Below are 23,356 nucleotides of genomic sequence, written 5' to 3' on the forward strand. Positions count from 1 at the left end.
ATAATCCTAGGACCACCCCACTCAACTTCGAGTCCATCCAGCAATCCATCTCAACCACATACAAAAGAACCCACCACACCATGCCTATCCGGAAATGGAAAGGCTAGGTTGAAAAACACTATCACACCTGGCAAAACCCATGCCCATGACAACAAGAGAACCAAGAACACACATGCATAACCATGCATGCTAAATCTAGCAAGAAAATCACACATGCAAATCAATACCTACAAATAATACCGTTGTAGCTGCTAGATCCTGTTGTTCCTTGCTTGATCTTTGCTTCCTCTTGCCTTCTTTTCTTTACTTGATCCAATGTTGAAGGGTTCAAAGAAAACTCTAAGTGTCCAAGAGTGCGTGAGAGAGAGAATAGAGAGAGAGCTCCAAAACTAAACTGACAAAAGTTTGTGAACTGATCCTCAAAATCCTTTTTATTAATGAGGCCTCTATTTTCTTCATTTTCCATTATTTTCCTTACTTTTCCTCCTCACATGCAACCTATGACCTTTCACCTTCCTTTTCTCCTAATTTCCTTTATTTTCATAAATAAAATGCCAATTAATGCCATTTTGCCTTTCCAAATCCTTTGTCATTGCCTTTGCCAATTTCCTTAGCCATAATAAAGCAAATGAACACCCACACTAGGGTGTCTTGCCCAACATTCAACTTGGAATAGTGTCCCATAATTGTGGTTATTATTTTTCCTTTATTAACTTTTATTACATGGAATTTTCACGAGGGTTGTTACATCTACCTATAGGATCACTAGAAAAATGGGGCTATCAATAATTAAATGCAAGGTGGCTTGATCCAGGAGGATCTCATCCGATCAGTTGCACAATTTCATCGTCAGTGTGCAATGTCATCGTCAACAATTCAGTCCGGTGTCGTTCAATTTTGATAGTGTTAGTTATGGATCAGATGTTTAGGTAATGACTATGGTTGATATGGTTTTGTACTTGGTTGTCGACATGAGGTTGTCATAAATTCCACCAGGATATGATTGTCAACATGGGTTGATCAGTCACCTTGTAGAGTTTGTGTTGACATGTTTTTGTCATCAACTTTGCAGGATATGGTGTCAACGTGGGTTTTTTCGTCCACTCGCAGGTTTTGATGTCGACAAGTTCGTCGTCATGTGACAAATGTTTCTAATGTCGCTCTGTGACATTAGGTGGTAAATGGGTTATTTTTAAAAAGAAAAACCTAATGTACCTAGGCTTCAAACCTTAAAACAAATTAAACCTAAGACCTAAACCATAACCCTAATCCTATGCATCAAAATACATTAAGCCTATCCTAAAACCTAAACCCTAACCATATTTCAATATAAACCTATGTATTACCAATACAAATCTTCAAAAGACCTAAAACCTAAAGCTCTATACCTATCGGACTTCAATACATTGCAAACTATGTGTTAAAACCTAAAAACCTAAGTCTCAACCTATTTAAATTACAAAACATTATAAAACAAACAAAACAATCACATAACCGTGGGCCTAAACCATGCGGAGGTCATGAGACATGTGATCAAGGCCTGGATTGGCCGTCGGGTTAGCAATTGATCGTCGGGGTATATAAACAACCACGGAGTTAACCGTAGCAGGGAATGTTATCCATGTGACCATATGTGTGTGATCTGCCTATCTTGGAGTTAACCACGGTCCTTCACCGCAGCAGAGTAACCATGACATGTGACAGAGTTCGCCCCAAAGTTTTATGTAACCGTGTCGGAGGTTGTGAACTGTGGAAAGCCGCCAAGTGTAGCCAGAACCGCCGGAGCACCGTCAACCATGACCACCGGGGCAAGCGCAGAGGTGGCAGCCTATGGCTGGTCACATGTAATCGTCAGCCTCCTCCGCCCAGTCAACAAGCCGCTAGCGGCTATGGCCTTATCAAAAGTCTGTTTTTGGATTTTGTTATGGTTTTGTTCTAAATTAAATCAACCACCATGTAACCTGTTCATTAGGTGTCACAAGGTGACCAGAACGAGACCAATGAACAATTCAATGCAGCACATTCATGCGTAATTTGGCATCAGGAGTTCGATTGAACCTTAAAACTTATAAATTCACCTTTTTGTCATAGAGGAGGACATTGGGGTGATTTTGGTTTTTTTGTATGTAGATTCTGGAGGTCATAGGTAGTTTGTTTTCAGTGTAACAGGAGCATCAAGAGTTGGAATTGGGAACCATGATAGGCGTTGGAAAGCCTGTTCAGAGAGCTATCTATTGATAATGACCAGAAGTGCCTACGTGCACATTCAGTTTGGTCAAATCTTTGTGTAATCGACCTCTTAAGTTTCAATCCTAATAAAACGGTCGCCCATCTTGAAACCAGGCCCAGAGACGTAGTCCATCAGGGACGAACTCTGTAATCAACTTTGTTGTTTGGTATTGCTATGATTTTGATGTTTTCACTTCTGTTATGCATCTTACTTATGTTTTATCAGTTGTCGTAAAGTCTTTCTTCTCAGGTAGTTCTCTCGGTTTCCACACTTTTAGCTAACATTCAATTCATTAATGGCTAATCAATTCTACATCAGTTTTAACTTATGATAATTTTAGATCATATAATTTGGTATCAAAGCAGGTTGTGTTTGTAGAATTTTCCATTGAATGTTAACCAAGTCAAAATTGCATCGAGGAGAAGGAATCCTTGAGCAGATTGATCCAGAGATTGGAAAACGATGAATCATTCATAAGTCGACCATGACAGGATCTGATATAGGTGAAAACACTGAAACTAAGATGAGTGATGAACAGTTTCAGCAAGCATTCTTGACTATGCAACAGATGTTGGGAGAACTGTACGAAGACAAGAAGGTGAGAGATGCAGCGTCTTCTTCAGAGACATCGATGAAGGACAGAGGTAAAGGCAAGGCTGATAAACCACCTTCATCTCCATCATCTCCTTCTTCTTCTTCTAGTGCAGAATATGAAACAAAAAAGAAACCTAATAAAACATCTCTTTTGAAACTTGATGTAAAATTTGAGTTACCTATTTATGATGGCGAAATGAATCCTGAAAAGTTAGATAACTAGATTAAGCAGTTAGAAGTGTATTGTCGTATTCAGAACATTTCTGATGATAAAATGAAAATTCAGTTAGCTACACTTAGAATGGGGGGGAAAACTTTAATCTGGTGGGAAAGTAAAACTTAGATAGATGTAAAGCGAAAAGGAAAAGTCATCTCTTCATGGTCTAAGTTTTTAAAAGCTTTTAGGAAACAATTCTATCCTTTAGGATACATGCAGCAAGTTGTTATTGATTGGTAGCATCTGAGGCAAGGTAAAGGGCAGAATGTTCGAGAGTTTACTCAGGAGTTCAAAAAGAAAGCTTTGGCACTTGGTATTTCATTGGATATACGCGAAACTTTGTTAAAATACATCGGCAGTTTACATTCATATTTGCAGCATACATTATTGATGTTTAATCCTGATGATTTTGATGAAGTGTGTGTTCAGGCCATACATATTGAATCAGGTGGTAGACCATTCAATTTTTCATTGCATTCATCCAAAGAGTTGGAAATCAAAGATTCCAATGACAGTAGAGGGAATAACAATTCGAAGAGAAAGAAATCAGCGATAGCTCAGAAGGAAAGACCTACTTGTTCTCATTACTAGAGAATCGGTCATGATGAATCTAAGTGTTGGAAACTTCATCCAGAACTTAAGCCCAAAAAGTTCCTTAAGGAGAAGGATGAAAAGAAGGCAATTGTAGCAGTCCAGCGAGATCTAGGTTCAGATTCGGGTGATGAAAGGACGATAACTGCTATGGTTACGACAGGTAAACCTTCTAACACTAGTTCAAGTTCGAAAACTATTGCATCTTCATCAAACATAAATCCTTCAAATGAGGATAAAAGAGTTGAATTGTTTAACATAAGGATAACTTCTAAGCATACAAAGATAGATACAATGTTTGACAATGGATCACAGGCGAATTTAATATCTGAATATTTAGTTAAAAGTTTGGGTTTGGAAACACGAAATCATCCAAGACCTTACCCATTAGGATGGCTAAATAAATTAACTCAGATAAAAGTCACCAAACAGTGTCGATTAAGATTTGCCATAACAGCGAATTACATTGATGAAGTGGAATTAGATGTGGTTCTAGTGGACATATGTGGAGTTGTCTTAGGAAGTCCTTATCTTTGTGATCATGATGCAGTATTTTACAAGAGAGAACATAAATATCACCTCAAGAAAGATGGGGTTGAATTTATTGTCAGGGCACATCGAAGTAAAGATCATTTGAATATTGTTGCTAATCAGATGAAGCGATTAATAAGTTCAAATAAAAAATTTGTAATCATGTGTGTAAGGGAACAACATAAGAATCAACATGATGTTTGTTCAAGTCATGAGACTCAGTTTAAAGATAGTTTGATCAAAGAGGTAGAAACTATTCCAGTTCTATGTAAAATCAAACATCTTACTAATAAGCAGGGAATACAACATGAATTACAGTTGATGCCTAAAGCTCCTCTTCCTAATGTCAGAATGAATCAATTCAGTCCAAGTTTGGAAATTAACAGTTACAGGGATACAAGTTAGTATTGGGGAAAATCAATGTTACATTTCTCTTGTATTGTGTCACGTATTCATGTTTCAAACAGTTTGGAAGCCTCTTTTCAAGTGGAGAGGAAACCTATTTGTTTTCATATCAAAGCCTTTTCTAAAGCAGTGTCAAAGTATCTAATGGAAACTAATACATCAGGGGAAATTTCTCGTCAATGGAAACATAATTTAATGAATAGGGGAAAAGTGATTCAAACAAATCAACAACTAATTCAATACTTTCAAAGACAAGCTAAGTTGCAACAGTTTTCAAATTATGGTTTGATGGGTTCATTGCAGCAAGTTCACTTAGTAATCATGAATCAGGAAAATATGTCAAGTCAAGTAGCTGGTTTAACGTCAAAAACATCTTTGATTGTCTCTGTTATTCCGCAAAATATAATATTAATACGTGTTAATGGTACTAAACAATATCTCATAGAGAATGTTTTCAAAGATGATTTTGAATCACTAACTCATGGTATTTCGTGGAAAGAAATCAATTGCCATGTTCATAACAGATTGTTTGACCATCGTCGCAAGTTGTTCATACTGCAGATGGATGGAATAGGTCACCGGCTCAAAATGTGCTAAGGTCAGCATCATCAGGGTCATCACTTGCAGGTGATTGATCGAATGTATTGGTACATCATCAGGGCAAGATGGAAAGTGAGGGAGCTCTACCGTAATAGACTATTTGTTTAGTCAAACTTTTGTGATCCAAAAGCTTTCAAGTGGAGAGGATTGATCTAGGAGGATCTCATCAGATCAGTTGCACAGGTTCATCGTCAGTGTGCAGTGTTATCGTCAGCAATTCAATCCAGTGTCGTTTAGTTTCGATAGTGTTGCTTATGGATCAAATTGTTCAGGTAATGACTATGGTTGATATGGTTTTGTACCTGGTTGTTGACATGAGGTTGTCGTTAATTCTACCAGGATATGATTGTTAACATGGGTTGATCAGTCGCCTTGTAGAGTTTCTGTCGACGTGTTTTTGTCGTCAAATTTGCAGGATATGGTGTCAATCTGGGTTTTGTCGTCCACTCGCAGGTTTTGATGTCGATGGGTTCGTCATCATGTGACAAATGTTTCTAATGTTGCTTTGTGACATTAGGTGGTAAATGGGTTATTTTAAAAAAGAAAAACCTAATGTACCTAGGCTTCAAACCTTAAAACAAATTAAACCTAAGTCCTAAACCATAACCCTAATCCTATGCATCAAAATACATTAAGCCTATCCTAAAACCTAAACCCTAACCATATTTTAATACAAATCTATGTATTACCAATACAAATCATCAAAAGACCTAAACCTTAAAGATCTATACCTATCGGACTTCAATACATTTCAAACTATGTGTTAAAACCTAAGAACCTAAGTCTCGGCCTATTTAAATTACAAAACATTATAAAACAAACAAAACAGTCATGTAACTGCAGGCCTAAACCGCGCGAAGGTCATGAGACATGTGATCAGAGCCTGGATTGGTCATCGGGTTAGCAATTGACCGTCAGGGTATGTAAACAACTGCAGAGTTAACCGCAACGGGGAATGTTATTCGTGTGACCAAATGTGTGTGAACCGCCTAGCTTGGAGTTAACCGCGGGCCTTCACCGCAGCAGAGTAACCATGACATGTGACAGAGTTTGCTGCAGAGTTTTATGTAACCGCGCCGAAGGTTGTGAACGGTGGAAAGCCGCTAGGTGTAATCAGAACCACTGGAGCACCGTCAGCCGTGACCGCTGAGGCAAGCGCGGAGGTGGCAGCCTGTGGCTAGTCACATGTAACCGTCAGCCTCCTCTGCACGGTCAACAAGCCACCAGCGGCTATGGCCTTATCCAAAGTCTGTTTTTGGGTTTTGTTATGGTTTTGTTCTAAATTCAATCAACCACCATGTAACCTCTTCATTAGGTGTCACAAGGTGACCAGACCGAGGCCAATGAACAATTCAATGCAACACATTCATGCCTAATTTGGCATTAGGAGTTCGAGTGAACCTTAAAACTTATAAATGCACCTTTGTGTCATAGAGGAGGACATTGGAGCGATTTTGGTTTTTTTGTATGTAGATTCTGGAGGTCATAGGCAGTTTTGTTTTCAGTGTAACAGGAGCATCCGAAGTTGGAATTGGGAACCGTGACAGGCGTTGGAAAGTTGGTTCAAAGAGATATTTGTTGACAATGACCAGAAGTGCCTACGTGCACATTCAGTTTGGTCAAATCTCTGTGTAATCGACCTCTTTTGTTTCAATCCTAATAAAGTGGTCGCCCATCTTGAAAGCGGACTTGGAGACGTAGTCCATCAAGGACGAACTCCGTAATCAACTTTATTGTCTGGTATCACTATGTTTTTTATGTTTTCACTTCTGTTATGCATCTTACTTATGTTTTATCAGTTGTCGTAAAATCTTTCTTCTCAGGCAGTTCTTTCGGTTTCTGCACTTTCAACTAACATTCAATTCATTAATGGCTAATCAATTCTACATCAATTTTAACTTATGATCATTTCATATCATGGCTGCACAATCACCACAATTTTAGATATTTTTGCAGGGAAACACAACCCTCCTATTAAGGAGGAAACTCCTTCATATTTTGTATAAAAAGGGGAGCTCGAGCTAGTAGAAAGACTATTGAGATGTGGAGAAAAGGATATTCTTACTTTGTAGATTTCCTATCTTCTATATTTCCATTTTTTGTAATGACATTTTTTTTTTCACTTACTGGTTCACGGATACTCGGGTCAGCGGGTAGCCGCTACGTCCAGGGTTTTTAAACACTGAGTGGACGCCACCCGAAGGGCATCAACACCCCTCGGCCTATTTACTGACCTAACCCCAAGAGCTTTCGGGATTCGACCCTGTGACCTCCCATTGGCGAGGCACTTGATTTGAGTAATGACATTTTTTTATTAATGAAAGGACAAATATTTTCACAAGTTTCCTAAGTTGGTTTCACTCGAGGTTCATGAGCACCTTGGGGAGGGCCCACCCAAAAGCACTTTGGAACTCATATTGTACTTTATGTACCTTATTTCCAAATGTTTCTCTAAGCTGTTATAATTTTTGTTTGATGTGCAATGATATTGACATAATTACATGCTTCCAAAGATGAATGTAGATAACATTTTTTATTTGCTAAGTATTGATCTTAGTGTCCACAAGCTATTGCCAGTCTCACGTGTCTGATTTCATCTTTCCTTTACTTATTTGCAACATTTATATCATTTATGGGGTTTCTTATAACATTACAAGACTTCTTGCATAAATATAGGGTTTCCCATAGAACATACTCGAGAGCACTATTTTTGTTTGATTCTTTAGGATCTCATATTGGTTATTTGTAGGACAGCTAAGTTACTCTATTTAGTATTATTAAGTGAATGAGGAAGGTCTAAGAAAGAAGTTGTTACAACTATAACATTGTCTACTGGATTATTTTATTTTAAGTTTTTCCGATTGGATTACTTTACTTTATTTTGCAACATTAGTGTAGCATTGTTTTCCTTGCAGCATACATTAGTTTCTTGAATGCCATTAGTGTAGTTGAATTCTTGCAGCTTTACTTTCCAGCACTTTTACTTATGCAGTTATGTTTTCCTTGATGTACTACAACTTTCATTTATGCACTTAGATGCTTGAATCTTAACCTCTTGCAAGGCTAGACCAAATAAGGTGGCAATTGATTAATATTACCACTTTGTTCACTTGATTAAGAAAGTCAAAGCATCCATGGATTAGTGTGCATTAAAAGAAAGGAAAATACTACAAACTGCATATACAATGTGCAATACCTATTAAGTTTGTACGATTTGACATATTAGAGTTGATACCCTCATGGCTACAACATTGTTGCTCAAATATAGAGGGCCATCAAAATACATACACGATGAAGGAGCCCTCTTCCAACTATCGCCGAAGGAGATGAAAAGAAGTCATGAATAGATAATTGGGAACACGAAAATGGCACCAACCTCTTTGTTGAAACGATATATTGCAATGCAACTAACATTGTTTGAGTCCCCACTTAGCTTAAATCAATTATCATGATGGATAGAAGTAAAGAAGAAAAAAGAAGAAGAAATAACACAATGTTTCATGTGTAAGATCATTGACTAGGAAATTTAGAAGAAGGATGCCTACCCATTAATGAGTTAAAAGTAGCCATGCCCATATGTAGGTTTGGGAAAACAGTGTCCTTAATATTTAAACTCAAAAGGCTAAAAATTGGATATTTTACCTTGGATTTAAGCTTATAGTGGTCAAAAGGGCGATGAGTAAATTTTTTCCACCCTGCAATGTATTTGTTCACATGGAATGAAATATCACATGGATAATAACTAATCTTGACAAATAATCTCATGCATAATAATTATGGAATCCTAACAAATGTCAAATGAATAACAATTACAAGTGACAATGGGCACACTAGAACAAGGGAAGTTGTTATTGCACTAATGTTAAAGTTGCACTTCAAATGATCTAGGTGGATATTGGTGGCCACTTGCCTATTCCACTTGGACCCTCACTGTTGTTTCTTTTCAGTTCTATTAATTGTAGCACAACTTACTATTTTTGGGAGTTTTTTGGGTCCTAAACTTCTAGAGTCATTTTGAGGGACTAAAAGATGTTTTTAGGGAAAACAGAGAGACCGAAAAAGTCCTAAACCATTTTTTAGGTTTATTTTAAGCCTTTTCTTCGAGACCTTCAAAATGAGGTATTTGGTAGCCAAATGGAGATCGTATGCCAAAGTTATGACCCCAGGAAGTTAATGTACCAATTTACCCAAACAGGGTCCACAGTTTTGGCGCTTCATCTCCTAGGGTTAGGTTTTTGGATGTTTAGGGTTTTCCATTATTTTTCAATAATAAATAGGCCTTTGAGTCTCATTGTAACACAATTTAGAGGCATGTAGCTGCCACATCTCTTATCAGAGATAAGCTACCATTGTCCGAGCTCGTTTATTTCCATTTCTGTATGTAAGCATATTTCAATTCTTTGATATTAATGAAATGAAGTTTTATTTGTGCTGCATCTTTGTGTTTATGTGTATGTCTGTATTTTGTTGCGTTCGTCCATAAGTCCATATCAATGGAATCAGAGCGGTATGCTCTTTCTCTGTTTTTCTTTGCATGTCCCCAACGAAGTCAAGGTATAAGGAGTTAGGGCTCGGACTGGTTGAACCTTTGCAAGACCAGCCTCACAAACCCCAATGGCCTCCCATGGAAGAAGAAAAAAAAGACGAGGGGACAGGAGATCCTTTCAAAATATTGCTTGAGGAAGCCCTTGAGTGATAAAGGAACGCGATGATGGAAAATTTTCACCCAGATCCTTCGGCAGTTACCTACAGGTAATGCATCTTCATCCAGCAACCACTCTGGAGGCACCACTCCTTTTAAGGTACAAGTTAACTTTGAAGTCCCCACATTCGAAGGACAGATAGATGTTGACACCATAGATAGATGGTTAAATTTGTTGGAAGGATATTTTTTCAGTTCATGACTTTTCCAGTGGGGAAAATATTACTTTTGCACTTCTCAAATCTGCCCCACATGTCAAGGATTGGTGGGAAACCTACTGTGAACAAAAGGACGAGAGGGAATCCTCACTGTTTTTAGCCACACCCACTTGGAATTCTTTCTGAGACGCCATCAAGGAACAATATTACCCCGTCGGGAGCTATGAAGATAAATACATAAAGTGGACCACGCTATAACAGGGAAGGGACCAAGATGTGCCGGAGTTCAAAAATGTTTTTCATACACTTAGCTCGAATCTAGGTATCAAGGATTCTGAGTGACATTTGGTACTCAAGTACCACGACTGTCTACACAAATACATCCAGGACGAGATGGAGTTCCTGGACATCTTGTCACTTGGCATCGCCTATCGATACACTGTCAAGATCAAGCATAAATTAAATAGAAGAAGCGAGACTTTGGATTTACGAATCTGAAGCAAGGGAAAGGCGTCCCCAAACAACATAACAAAGGACAAAGCCAAGGCGGGGTGACCCAGGATAACCCGCCGAAGACGCAAGCAAAGAATAACACCATAGAGACAAAGAAGGACATCGGGGAATGGTGTGATTCCATAAGAGCTCCACTCACAACACAAGTGAGTGTCGAGTCAAGCAATCACTCGCATCCGAGCTGAAGGCTTCCGAATCAGACACATGTTCCAACTCTGAGTCAGAAACCGACAAGGGGAATGACAAAGGGAAGCAGATTATCGATGTGGAGCCTAGTGCCACTATTGCCACCACCAAGATCCAGAAGGATGAGCCCAAAGATCTAGAGGAGGGGGAGCAACTCTTCCACTCACAGATGTGGGTGAAGGGTTCTTCACTACAGTTCATTGTCGATAGCGGGAGCTAAAATAACCTCATTTCAGCAGAGGTCGTGAAGCGGTTGGGCCTACCAACCACACCACACCCGCAGCTATACACCATCGGGTGGCTTCACCAAGGGTGAGATCTTCGCATCAGCCAACAATGTCGCCTTCCCTACAACATCAAGCCCTTCACAGATGAGGTATTGTGTGATGTTGCTCCTCTTGAAGTTTGTGATGTTTTATTAGGCCAACCATACTTGTGGAAGTGACATGTTATGTATGAGTCTAGGCCTCACACTGTTATTATTACTTTGGGCAATAAGTTGTACAGGATATCGGAGGTAGCACCACCTATCGCTGTTTATTTGATCACTGCGAAGCAATGCAGTAATATAATTTCCTTATGATTCAACCTCGGCGGAAGAAAAATATTGTGGCCACGACCTCCAGATATGGCTCTTCTGCATGACAACAACATATGGACAAGGTTGTAGAGGAGTACAGTGATATCTTCACCTCACCCACAGGGGTACATCTACACTGTTAGGTTAAGCACTCGATCTATCGAACCCCAGGTGCGTCGCTACCCAATGGACCGATCTATCGATGCTATGTTATGAAGAACGATGAAATCAAGGGGCAGATCAAGGAGTTGTTGCAGAAAGGGCACATAAGGCCAAGTTCATCACCTTGTGGGATCTCGATCGTATTGGTATAGAAGAAGGACGAGATCTGGAGACTTTGTATTGACTATCGAGAGTTGAACGAGATCACTGTCCAAAATAGGTGTCCAATCCCATGGAGTGATGACCTTCTGGACCAACTCAAGGGGGCCAAATATTTCAGTAAGATTGACTTGAAGTCTGGTTATCACTGGGTACCAATCAAACCCTCCAATGTGTGGAAGACTGCCTTCAAATCCAAGGAGGGCCTTTTCAAATGGCTGGTCATGCCTTTCAGGTTGACAAATGCCCCTACAACCTTCATGAGGTTGATGGACGACATCTTGCAACCCTTCACCAACTCATTCGTGGTGGTGTATTTGGATGACATTCTGATCTTCAACCATAGTTGGGAAGAACACCTCCACCATATTCGACAGGTCCTCCAAACCCTGCAGTAACACAAGTTGTGTGCCAATTTGGAGAAATGCACTTTTGGTATGACCTGGGTTCAATATTTGGGGTACATCATTTATGAGCGGAGTGTGCATGTGGACCCAACCAAGATACACGTCATTTGAGATTGGCCAGCCCCAACCACTCTAACAGAGCTCCGCAACTTTTTGGGTCTTGCCAACTTCTATCACAGGTTCGTGTTGGGGTTCTCTCATATAACTTAGCCTTTGAGTCAAGTCACCAAGGGAGGAGCGAAAGCAAAGTTCTTTTGGTATGAATCCCAACAGAGAGCATTTGTAGAGTTAAAGCATCACCTCTACTCTGCACCAATGCTCACATTACCAGACCTGCAATAACCATTTGAGATCGAGAGAGATGCCTCCAAATATGCTATTGGTGCAGTTCTTACCCAGCAGGGGCATCCAGTGGCATATCACAGTGAGACACTTTCATACACAGTCTGAAAATATCCCACCTATGACAAAGATATGTATTCCATTATGCAGACTTGCCGACAATGGAAGCATTACATTATGGGGAAGGAAATGATCATCCACACAGACCATCGACCCCTGTAGTTCATACAGACACAAGGGAAGTTGCAGAACGATCGCCATAAAAAATGGTACACATTATTGCAATATTTCCATTTGAACATTAAGTACAAGAAGGGCAGCACCGACAATGTTGCAGACTGCCTCAACCGACCACTGGTCATGGCCCTAATCACTGTGCTCGACTCTTGTGGGCACGAGATTGCGGGGTGGCTGCATCTTTACAAGAGCGATCCATAATTAGGCAACACATACCAGATGCTCCTGGAAGGAAAGCAAGTTCCAAATTTTCACCTCTAGGATGTATTGTTATGCCACTCGGGACAACTCTGTGTTTCTCAAGCGAGCGTGGCAAGATACTTTGGGAGGCGCACTACAGTCAGGTTGCTGGGTTTTCGGGGTAGAGAAAACAATGGCAGTGTTGTAGAAGTATTTTTATTGGCTAAACCTTTGACAGGATGTTAGGAAGTACATCAGATCCTACACTACCTGCGCCATTGCCAAACCGACCATCAAGAAGCAAGGCCTATATACTTCTCTGCCCACTCCTAGTTGAACTTGGGAATCCATCTCCATGGATTGCATGTCGGGCCTTCCTTCTACTAAGCATGGCAACGACTGCGTTTTCGTGGTCGTCAACAGATTCTCTAAAATGGGCATTCTGGCAGCCTGCAAGAAGAGTATCACAACAGAAGCAACTGTTAAGCTCTTATTTGAACGAGTGTGGGTACATCTTGGGATCCCACAATCCATTATCTGAGATCGGGACAACATGTTCCTAAGTACATTTTGGTCAAGTCTCTGGTCTATGTTGGATACCAAGCTCACTAAGTCCACGACTTTCCACCCCCAAACTGACGACAAAATAGAGGTTGTCAACAGGATGATCGTACACATTCCACGTATGTATAACTCGAAGCATCCATGTACATGGGATGAAAGCCTCGCCTATGTCCAACACAACTACAATAGAGCTCTCCATAACTCAATTGGCCACAACCCCTTTCAGGTGGGGTTGGGATTCCAATGACTATGTCCCATTGATGTGGCCATACCATTTGCAGCTACTCAAGCAGATTTGACTCATGTCCAATTCGAAGCTGATAGGGCTAACAAATTCATTGAGTGCATTCAGCACATCTGCCAACAGGTCCATGACATTTTGGATAGAGCTAATGCTAAGTATAAGTATTGTCATGATCAACATCGGGTGCCACACAAGTTTGAGGTGGACAACAAATTTTGGTTACATTTGCCGAAGGAGCGCCTCGCTGGGCCCCACTGCAATCTTCGCTCACTCTGATATGGGCCTTACACTTTCACTAAGGCTGTAGGGGACAATGCTTTCGACCTCATCATTCCACCATTCTTTCGCCTGCACCCTTCGTTCAATGTGGACCGCCTTCAACCATACTTTCCACCATCAGTAGACACATTAGACATTGCAGAACAACTCACACCAACAAAGTTAAACCCATACTACATTGGACAAGTCACCACTGATCGGATCATGGACAGGCAAATCAAGAACACTCGCCAGCAGAAGATCCAACTGTATCGGGTTGTCAAAGCTGGGCAACTCCTGCACCAAGGCAAGTGGCTCACCAATGACCAAGTTCAGCAGAAGTTTCCCATCTCATGGAGGCACTCAACACAATGTGAACCATTGCTTCTTAAGGGGGAGGACTGATCCATGTGGATATTGGTGGCCACCCGCCTATTCGGCTTGGACCCCCATCGTTGTTTCTTTTCAGTTTTCTTAATTGTAGCACAACTTATTATTTTTAGTAGTTTTTTCGGGTGCTAAACTTCTAGAGTCGTTTTGAGGGAAACAGAGAGATTGAAAAAGTACTAAACAATTTATCGGTTTGTTTTTGGCCCTCTCTTTGAGATCTTCGAAACGAGGTATTATGATAGCCAAACAGAGATCACATGCAAAAGTTACGACCCCAAGATGTTGATGTACTAATTTACCTAAACGAGGCCCACAAATTTGGCGTTTCATCTTTTAGGGTTAGGTTTTTGGATGTTTAGGGTTTTCCATTGTTTCTCAATAATAAATAGGCCTTTGAGCCCCATTGTAAAACAGTTAAGTGGCATGTAACAGCCACATCTCTTCTCAGAGATAAACTACCATCGCCCGAGCTAGTTTATTTCCATTTCTGTATGTAAACATATTTCAATTCTTTGATATTAATGAAATGACGTTTTATTTTTGCTGCATCTCTGTGTTTATGTGTATATCTATATCTTGTTATGTTCCTCCATAAATCTAAATCATCAAACCAACTTCTAGATTGGTAAAGATATTTGTGTGGGAATGCCTCATAAATCTATTAGTATGCATGTTAGATTATACACATACCAACATACACTTATAAACAAGAAAAACATATTATATATATACATATATATTCAACGAAATCCCAAGTAATATATACAAGTGCAAATATGACTTCTAAATCCATTTGGGAAGCTTGCTTAAAAATCTATGAATAAAAGACTAAAACTGTTAAAGTGAAACTATATAATAAATTCACTCAAACATAACTATTTTACCAATTTCACATACGATTTTTAAACTTATTTTAATTAAAATATTTCAAAATATATATAAATTATTTAGAAATCTAAAAAACACCCACCACAAAAAATATGTACAAAAGATACTAAACCATTAAATTTTTTATTTTTTATTTTTTATTTCCATTTAAAAGTGTACATATTAAGGATATATTCGCAAAATGTATCATATGAAGCCATTGCAAATTTTATCCCTATAAATTAGAGTCAAAAGCGTTCAAATCCACCCATTACCATTTGTGCTATTATAAAGTGTGTTGTTTTGGAGATTCAAAAAAACCAGGATGAAAGTAGTTTTAAATTAAAAAAAAGGTAAATAAAAAACAAAAACGGTAGTTATGAAAATACAGATTTTTAATGTCAAATGACAAATTATGTTGGGTTTGGAATGTGTACAAATAACCTGTCGTTTTGCTATCTTACACGACATTGAGGCGAAGGCGGGAAGATACGAACGTTTTATCATACGAACATTGCTCTGCTTGCTTGAACTCTTTCAAATCCCGCATCCGATTTCCAAGCTCAGCCCATTACCAGAAATAGCACCATTGGGGATTTAATATCTCATCCAATTCGAAACCTCTACTAATAAACACTGCTTTTTGGTTAGAGTTGAATCGGAGACACAGACATACAGAGATGGACACATTTGTTGTTCGGCAGGACAAATTTGCACCCCCTAATCTCAAACCCCTAAAAAGGTACGGTATTGCGTTCAACATCGAAATCTTTAAATCTAGAATTTATTTTGCAGATATTGTTGAGAAACCATAGAGCTGGAGAAATATTTTAATTATCGAATTACATTGTGTTCGATTGGGAAGACTGAGCTGGGAAAGAGGAACGCGGGAAATCGAAGGGAGACTTTTATTTACGCACAGGCGCAATCTTTTAAGTTTGCTCTTGCGCTCATACGAAGAGGTGCGCTTATTTCTTTCCCGAAATCAAGCCTTTTTGAACACCACATTACTGTATTTTCTTGGTAAGAGTTAAACTGTTTCTATTATCAGAGACGGGGCAGAGCCGAATTGCGATTAAATAATGGCAAAGCCAAGGGAGGCTCCTCTGCATAAATCTCTCAATGTAGCTCCTTACGTAAATGCTTATTTATGACATCGAAATATATCAAGAACACATTTTCAACGTTTTTTTTTTTGGCGTTCTGTGGTTTAAACACCGTGAGCGGATTTACATATTTACGTTTTCTAATTATCTCCACTTAGTTAAATGTCTAACTTGCCACTGGCCAGGGTACGTTAGAATGGGGATGCTAGCCACTTTTCGAAATCACGGTGCTGGGGGACGTCAGTACGTACTTAAAGAAAGGGAAGGTTTTGAATGAATTAAGAAAATTAATCATGAAATATGATTTGCCGACTTCACTAGTGACGTGGGGACTGTAAGTAAGAAGACTGAAATTGAAAAGCTGAAATTGTAAGTGAACAATTGGACTCCTGAGAGTTGAAAATTTGAACACTGAAGCTCTACACTGAAGGTTGCTTCCTTTAAATGACTACTGCCGGTCATCGCTAACAATTCCAGCAAGAAAAACCAGCAGAGTATATTGTACAACCCATTTCTTCATCCTCCTCTGCTGTTCACCTGAATTAAATTGTTAATTTTCCTGCAAACCTCGAATCAGACACTTTTTTTTTTGTTGTAAATCAGCTTGTTATATTAGAAAAGTACATAGATTACAAAAAGTCTGCTCGTGCAGACACCGGGCTGCCAAACTGCATTGCAAGACCCCACAATATTACCATAAGAGACCACCATACGACCCCGAGCACACCACGCAGGGTGGCAGAGCAAAAAGGGGTTTGACTCAGACCATTTAACTAAACAAACACCTAACTGAAGCAGCAGACAGAGATCACTATCGACATACCAACTAAACCAGGTAGAGAGCACCAATGACCACCCAAATTACAAAAAACCAGCCAAGGCAGAAGCCAAGCCATTTACTTCTTGAGCACAATATGTTTCTTGGAAGCTTCCGGAGCTGATTCAGTCATCGAATTGCCTGCCTGCGCAGGCGTGGGATGATTGCTTTGAAAGTTGCCCGCGTGATCGTCCCTTTTGTTCTCAGCCAGCCTAGCATCCTGCTCAATGGTTTGCCTTAGGAGCTTAATTAGAACCGTGAGCTTCTTCGTGATGGTTTCAACCTCTTGTTCCAGGGCACTTATCTTGAAATCCAAGCTCTCTAGGATAGCCATGTGTTCCTTAGACATCGCCTCAATATTATGCTAGATTTGACACAGTTGGTCCGCATAGTTTCCTTGCATATTTAGGGCTTTGGCTAACAGAGCTTTCATCCTCCAACTTTCAGCTTGCGTTCTTACAAATTGGGTGGCACGTGTAGTTACAGAGCCTGGATCCTGGATCCAGTCCACCTCCTTCTCCAGTTCTTGCTCTTTCAGTTTCCTTTCCTCTTCAGACACTTAATTCCTAGCAGATTGCAGATTTATTTATTAGTTGCACAACTAGGTTCACTAACAAAACAAATTTGGATTCGTCTTGGGATAATGGCCCAACTGAGGAAACACGTGTGCAACACTAGATTTGATCTAACTGATCAAGCCCTCCGTAGCTGATCTGGATCTCCTGGCTGCCTCCTTCCTCGGACCCAACACACTAGAGTATCACAATCCTTACGCCTCTTTCAATCTTGTGTTGCTCTATGGCAGTGTCCTTTCGCTCTCCTTAGCCTTACTTTTATAACTTTTTGTCGAGCAAAATCCCTAACCCTAATCTCCAAAGTGTTTGACGACTAAGATTAGATTTTGTTTTACTTGAGATCTCGTCTTTACATTTTCTAATGTTTCTTTAGTTCAGTAAGCCAACATAACTTTATGTGTTTTTCCCAAGTTAAACTTAGGTTAAGTTACAAATGCAACTTGCTCACACTAGAGCAAGCGTTTAAGGAGACTTTGGGCGACTTCTACACGCCTAAACACTTAGGCCTATGCAAAAATCCCTTTCAAACCCCCAAACCATGAAATCCTGAAAACCATTAAGTTTGTTGAATTTTGAGTGAAATTTAAAATTCTAGTTTCTCCTCATGAAATCCAATGAGGTCGAAACCACTCTCAAACATCCTAAGTGATTTCATGGTAATGTTAAAAATTTAAGTAAAAGGATGAAAATGAAAGATAAAGGAAATGTCACTTTTATTTTAAGAACTTAACATTAGGATTGATTGCCAAAGTTGCTATGGTTGAGATGTGTGAGGCAAATGAGAGGAGAGGCATGCTTTTCTTGGAGGGCATGTTTTTGGAGGGAAACAACCCCATCTGTCCCTCAACCGGTTCAAAACTCACAAAACCGCATTTTGTGGGGTTTATGACGAAACCAACCCGTTTGGTCATAAACCGACCAGTTTATGCCCGATTAGACCAAAGAACTAGGGGGTCTGCTCAAATAACTTGAATTTTCAATCTATTCGATGGCTTGGGCTAATGAACTAGCCGGTTTGACTAGTTTACTGTTTGAGTTGGCCGATTTTGAATACTATTGTTTTGATTGTAAGGAATAGGCTTCAAGATTGAGTATCTATAATTTGCAAACATAGATCTCAGAATTTATATTCTGCAAAACTTAATCATGTATTTCTAGGAATCTTATCAAGATCCCCTTTTTTGATATATGACATCATAACTGTACCCTATGACCATTTAAATGTTAAAATATGAGATAGCGTTGGGAAGAATTTCCCTTGAGAAATCCATTAATCCCCAAAAGTAAAATTCAAATTGATGAAGAAACTTGTTATTACTTGGCAGTTGGCACAAATTTTATTTTGAAAATAACTATGAACACTCTTATATCCAAATGATCATTTGAATTTAAATTCTTAATATCTCTCGCCAAAGTTCAAGGTTGGCTTAAAAGGGATTCATGTCGACTTACTCGAAGGGTCACGGCCCTTCACAGAAACAACTATATATATCCCATTGAGATGATCTTCCAAAGGTGCTTTGGATGGCAAAGATTAGTTTGAGATTTCCGGTTACATAGGTTTTCTCTTTCGCTCTTGGTATGGCACAAATCTTTCACTTTTGGCATGATTATAATGACTACAGGACTCTCGCTGTGTATGGCGCGTTATATCCTCTGGTCTTGCATATGGCTACAACACTCTTGCATTATAACCACAGGTCTCGCATTATATCCGCAATTCTCGCATATGGCTACAGGATTCCGGCACTTGTAGAGGTTTCACTCCTTGTATCAATTAGGCTTGCTCTCGTATATGGTTACAAGACTTCACTCTCGTTACATAACTTCTGCTTTTGATTGCATTTGGTCTTGTTTTGATAACGTATGGTTTTGATTTGTATGATCTCGTTCTTGGTACCTTTTTCTTGGAATGATATATCTGCAATGGCTATGACATGTTCTCGCATCTCTCACAGTAATGGCATAGAATGATCTCGCTCTGGTATGATTCAATAATGGCCTGTAGTTCACTCGACCCAGGTGATGGCCTGCAATATTGGTTGTATGGCCCAGGTGCATCAGCCGTAGTATTGGTTTGCTCGACCCAGGTGATGGCTCGCAGTATTGGTTCGCTTGGCCTAGGTGATGGCTCGTAGTATTGTTCCGCGTGGCCCAGGTGATGGCCCGCAGTATTGATTTGCTTGGCCCAGGTGCATGGCCTGCAGTATTGGTGGTATGGCGCAGGTGCATGGCTTGCAATATTGGTTCACATGGCCCAGGTGGATGGCTTGCAGTATTGGTTAACAGTGCCCAGTGGTTAGTAGTGCCTAATGGTTAGCGGTGCCTAGTGGTCAATAGTGCTCGTTGGTAAGTAGTGCCCAATGGCCAGCAATGCCTAATGGTCAACAGTGCTCGATGGTTAACAGTGCCCAGTGGTCATTAGAGCTCGATGGTTAGCCGTGCCCAGTGGTCAGTAGTGCCCGATGGTTAGTAGTGCTCGATGGTCAATAGTGCCAAGTGGTTAGCAGTGCCCAGTGGTTAGCAGTTCTTGATGGTTAGCAGTGCCTAGTGGTCAACAGTGCTTGATGGTTAGTAGTGCCTAGTGGTTAGCAGTGCTTGATGATTCGCATGGCCCAAGGTGGCCTAGTGACAGCAGTTGGCATGGCCCACGGTGGCTCGGTGACAGTGCAGGTAAAGCAAGAAGAAAAGTACTAGAGAACCCAACGCTGGGCAGAAGAGGGAGATCGAAAAAGCTACAGGAGGCAATAGTTCGAAACCCCAGAGGGTTTGTGCAGTCCTAGCCGGAGGGTTGATTTTTGAGGTAGTCTCTCTCTGAGTGAGTCGATAGAGAGAAAGAACTCCCAGTTCAAAAGTTTGATGGGGCAGAGGGAGCAACGTTGAAGCCTCAGCGTGAGGAGAAGCTGGTGGGACGCAGTCCTTTCTGCAGGCCGTTTTGCTGGGCAGAAAGACGTCAGAAGAGAAGGACAAAGAGGGAATTTTTCCTCAAAAGACTTCCCGACAAGAAGTCCGTTTCCTCATTGGTTGAGTAGCAACAATGAGAAGCAGAGAGGATATTTTCGACATTTGTGGCAGAGATGGAAACCCGTGGCTTGAGGGATCAAGATAGGTTGGACGGAGCATCCAACTATGTCATCTGGAAGGCTAGAATGTCATTCCTTCTAGATGAACATGGCCTCAAGACATATGTCGACAATGTGGTGGCTGTGCCTGCAGATGTAGATCCGTTGAAGAAGTATCGAGTTGAAATGGCAAAGGCAAAAAGAATGATCCTCAATGGAGTGAAGGATCATGTTGTTTGTCACATCGCTAGCAGAGGGACTGCTAAGGAGATGTGGGATGCGTTGTCTATGCTATATCAAGGATCTTCCGAGCAGCGAAAGATGTACTTAGAGCAAAAATTGGGATCTGCACAAATGCAGAAGGGGGAGCAAATGGATCCGTTCCTCATGAAGCTTCAGGAGACTCGAGATGAGTTATCAGCTGTGGGGTCTACACCTCAAGATTCCGAGTTGGTTAGACTGGCCCTTAATTATGTCTCAGATGAGTGGCAAGTCTTTGTCCAGAGTATCCTGAGCAGAGCGACTTTGCCGAATTGGGATGAGATGTGGGCAACTCTTAAGCAAGTGAGTTGAGGAGAGATCTAGACAAGTGTAAGCTTAACGGAAGCAATAGTAGTGGGTCGAAACCCAAGAAAAGGAGAATGCAACCCTTGCATGGAAGGGGCAACAGGAGCAGTGGAGGCGGAAGAAGGACGTCTCAAAGATAAAGTGCTTCAGGTGTGGTGAAATGGGTCACTACGCAACACAGTGTCCTCTCAGAATGAAGGACAAAGATGAGAAGCACGATCCGAAGGCTGCACCTGCGAAGATCGAGGAGGAGTTTGCCATGACAACTGAGATACCTCCAGGAGGGAGGTGGGCTGATTTGGAGCTGTAATTTGAAAGAGCTACAGATGGGTAGGATCCTTGAGGAGCCCATCTCTTGGATCAATTCTTTGCTACGAGAGCCCAGATCAGAAGTAGCAGGATGGACTAGTGTCGGATGATGCCGAGGAGTGTCGGAGAGATAGTTGCAGTGGCTAGGAGCGCTAGAGACTGAACAATGCAGGGCAGAGTTGGTAGCCGTGCAGATGGCACAAAGCAGAGGTCAGCAACATCGTAGAAGATTTAGAGGGTCAGCACAGAGACTAGCAGCAGTCAGGCTCCAACATTCACATGGTATCATGTTGAACACAGTTAGTTCAGTAATTTGGGATGTTTTTCCATTGCTGATGCAGTAGCAACAACAGTTTGCAGTGTAGAGGCAATTGGCAGTGGCAGTGCCAGCAACAACACAGATGCAAAAATTCAGAGGGAGTTGCAGTACGGATGCAGTGTTGACAGTGGCCGGGTTAGCAGCAGTACAAATTCAACATTTGCGTAGTGGTTGGTGGACAACATGTCAAACATCAGCAGCGCAGAGGGAGATGTTACAGAGCAGAGTGATGCTTCAGCAGGTTGCATAGCCAGAGCACATTCCTCTCTAAGGGGGAGCGTTGATTTCTGGTGGCATCAGATGTGCTTTAAGTCTCAAATTTTGCAGGGAGGCTTGGGCACATGTATTCCAAAGAACCCAAAAAGCGTTTTAGGAAATTCCACCCAAAAACAATTTTATTAAAATAATTAATTATTTTTAATTGGACCCTAAGTCTAAACTTAGGAAAATAAAATAATTAATGGGTATTAATCTAACTGTGGGTGTAAATTCTAGAAGAAGACGAGGATCAAGCATAAGTGATCTTAGCCATTGATTAGCTTCTAATCTGGGCCGTTGAATGCCAATGAGAAGATTATTTAAGGAGGCTTGAGGGTCGTTTGGAAGACACACAGAAAGTTCAAAGAATTGATTTTCTAAAGTAGAGTAGCTATCGAGAGATTTTTGATAGTGGGCTATTGCAGTGAGGGGCAGGGATAGTTGGGTTGGAGTATCTTCTCTAGGGCCCAGTATACGCAATAGAGAGGCAGAGAGACACCAGGAGGAGGCAACGCAGACCCGGGAGGGTTGATGCTGGGCCAAAAGGGCCCATGCAGAGCTTGACGCTGAGCTAGGAGGGCTCACACAGACGCTGTGCTGTGTTCAACGCAGAAGTTCGAGTTTGTTGAGGAAGTTGACATTTCTGAGCCGGGAGGGTTGGAAACTGCTCCAGAGGGCAAACGTTTCCCAGTTGAGTTGACGCAGAGCCTTCTGAGGCTGACGCAGGGCCAACGCAGAGATAGCCAGGGACAATTGGTTCGACTGTCGGAACAACCGGGAATTGCCGAGTAGAGTGAGGTAATCTCACTAAGTTTTTCCGCCTGTTTATTTTCTCTGCAATTGGATTGTCGGAAGGGCATCCAAAGTTGTATTCATAAACTACTGCTTAATAATATAAAACCCTTAGAGTTGCTGCACCGGTTTTCCCACATTGGGTTTTTCCGGGGACATTTGTCCAAAAATAATTGTGTCACTTGTGTTGTATCTTTCTCTATTGTTCTGTTCTTGTTTTGGGCATATTATTTAATTGGTGTAGGCTGCAGTGTGTTAGCTTCGATATTTGCTGTAAGAAGCAGTAAATAATTTGTTTCAGTAATTAGCAAATAGGAGAAGTTTAATCAATTGCTGCAGTAGTTGATTCAGGTGGGATTCTTGAATTTTCACAATAGTCACCTATCTAATGAAGATGTCACAAATAAGAGACTAGTTGCAAAGGCTTGGGGAGA

At 40.7% G+C, this 23,356-nt stretch overlaps 1 protein-coding gene across 2 annotated transcripts in view; it reads left to right on the plus strand.

The window, feature by feature from the left end:
* Positions 1–15,537: 15,537 nt before the first annotated feature.
* Positions 15,538–23,356, plus strand: part of LOC149153498 (uncharacterized) — a 425,412-nt gene continuing 417,593 nt past the window's right edge. The window contains exons 1-2 of one of the 2 annotated variants that reach the window (XM_089441366.1): positions 15,538–15,859; positions 15,983–16,079. In XM_089441366.1, the coding sequence (XP_089297492.1) occupies positions 15,798–15,859; positions 15,983–16,079 (159 nt within the window). In that variant the 5' untranslated portion in view covers positions 15,538–15,797. Of the gene's footprint in view, positions 15,860–15,982; positions 16,080–23,356 lie in introns of those variants that run through there. The other variant, XM_089441367.1, reaches the window with a different exon arrangement.

The sequence above is a fragment of the Pinus tabuliformis genome, chromosome 9 (assembly GCF_031772625.1).
Source record: "Pinus tabuliformis cultivar Carrire ecotype Pingquan chromosome 9, CPIR1, whole genome shotgun sequence".
Lineage (NCBI taxonomy): Eukaryota > Viridiplantae > Streptophyta > Pinopsida > Pinales > Pinaceae > Pinus > Pinus tabuliformis.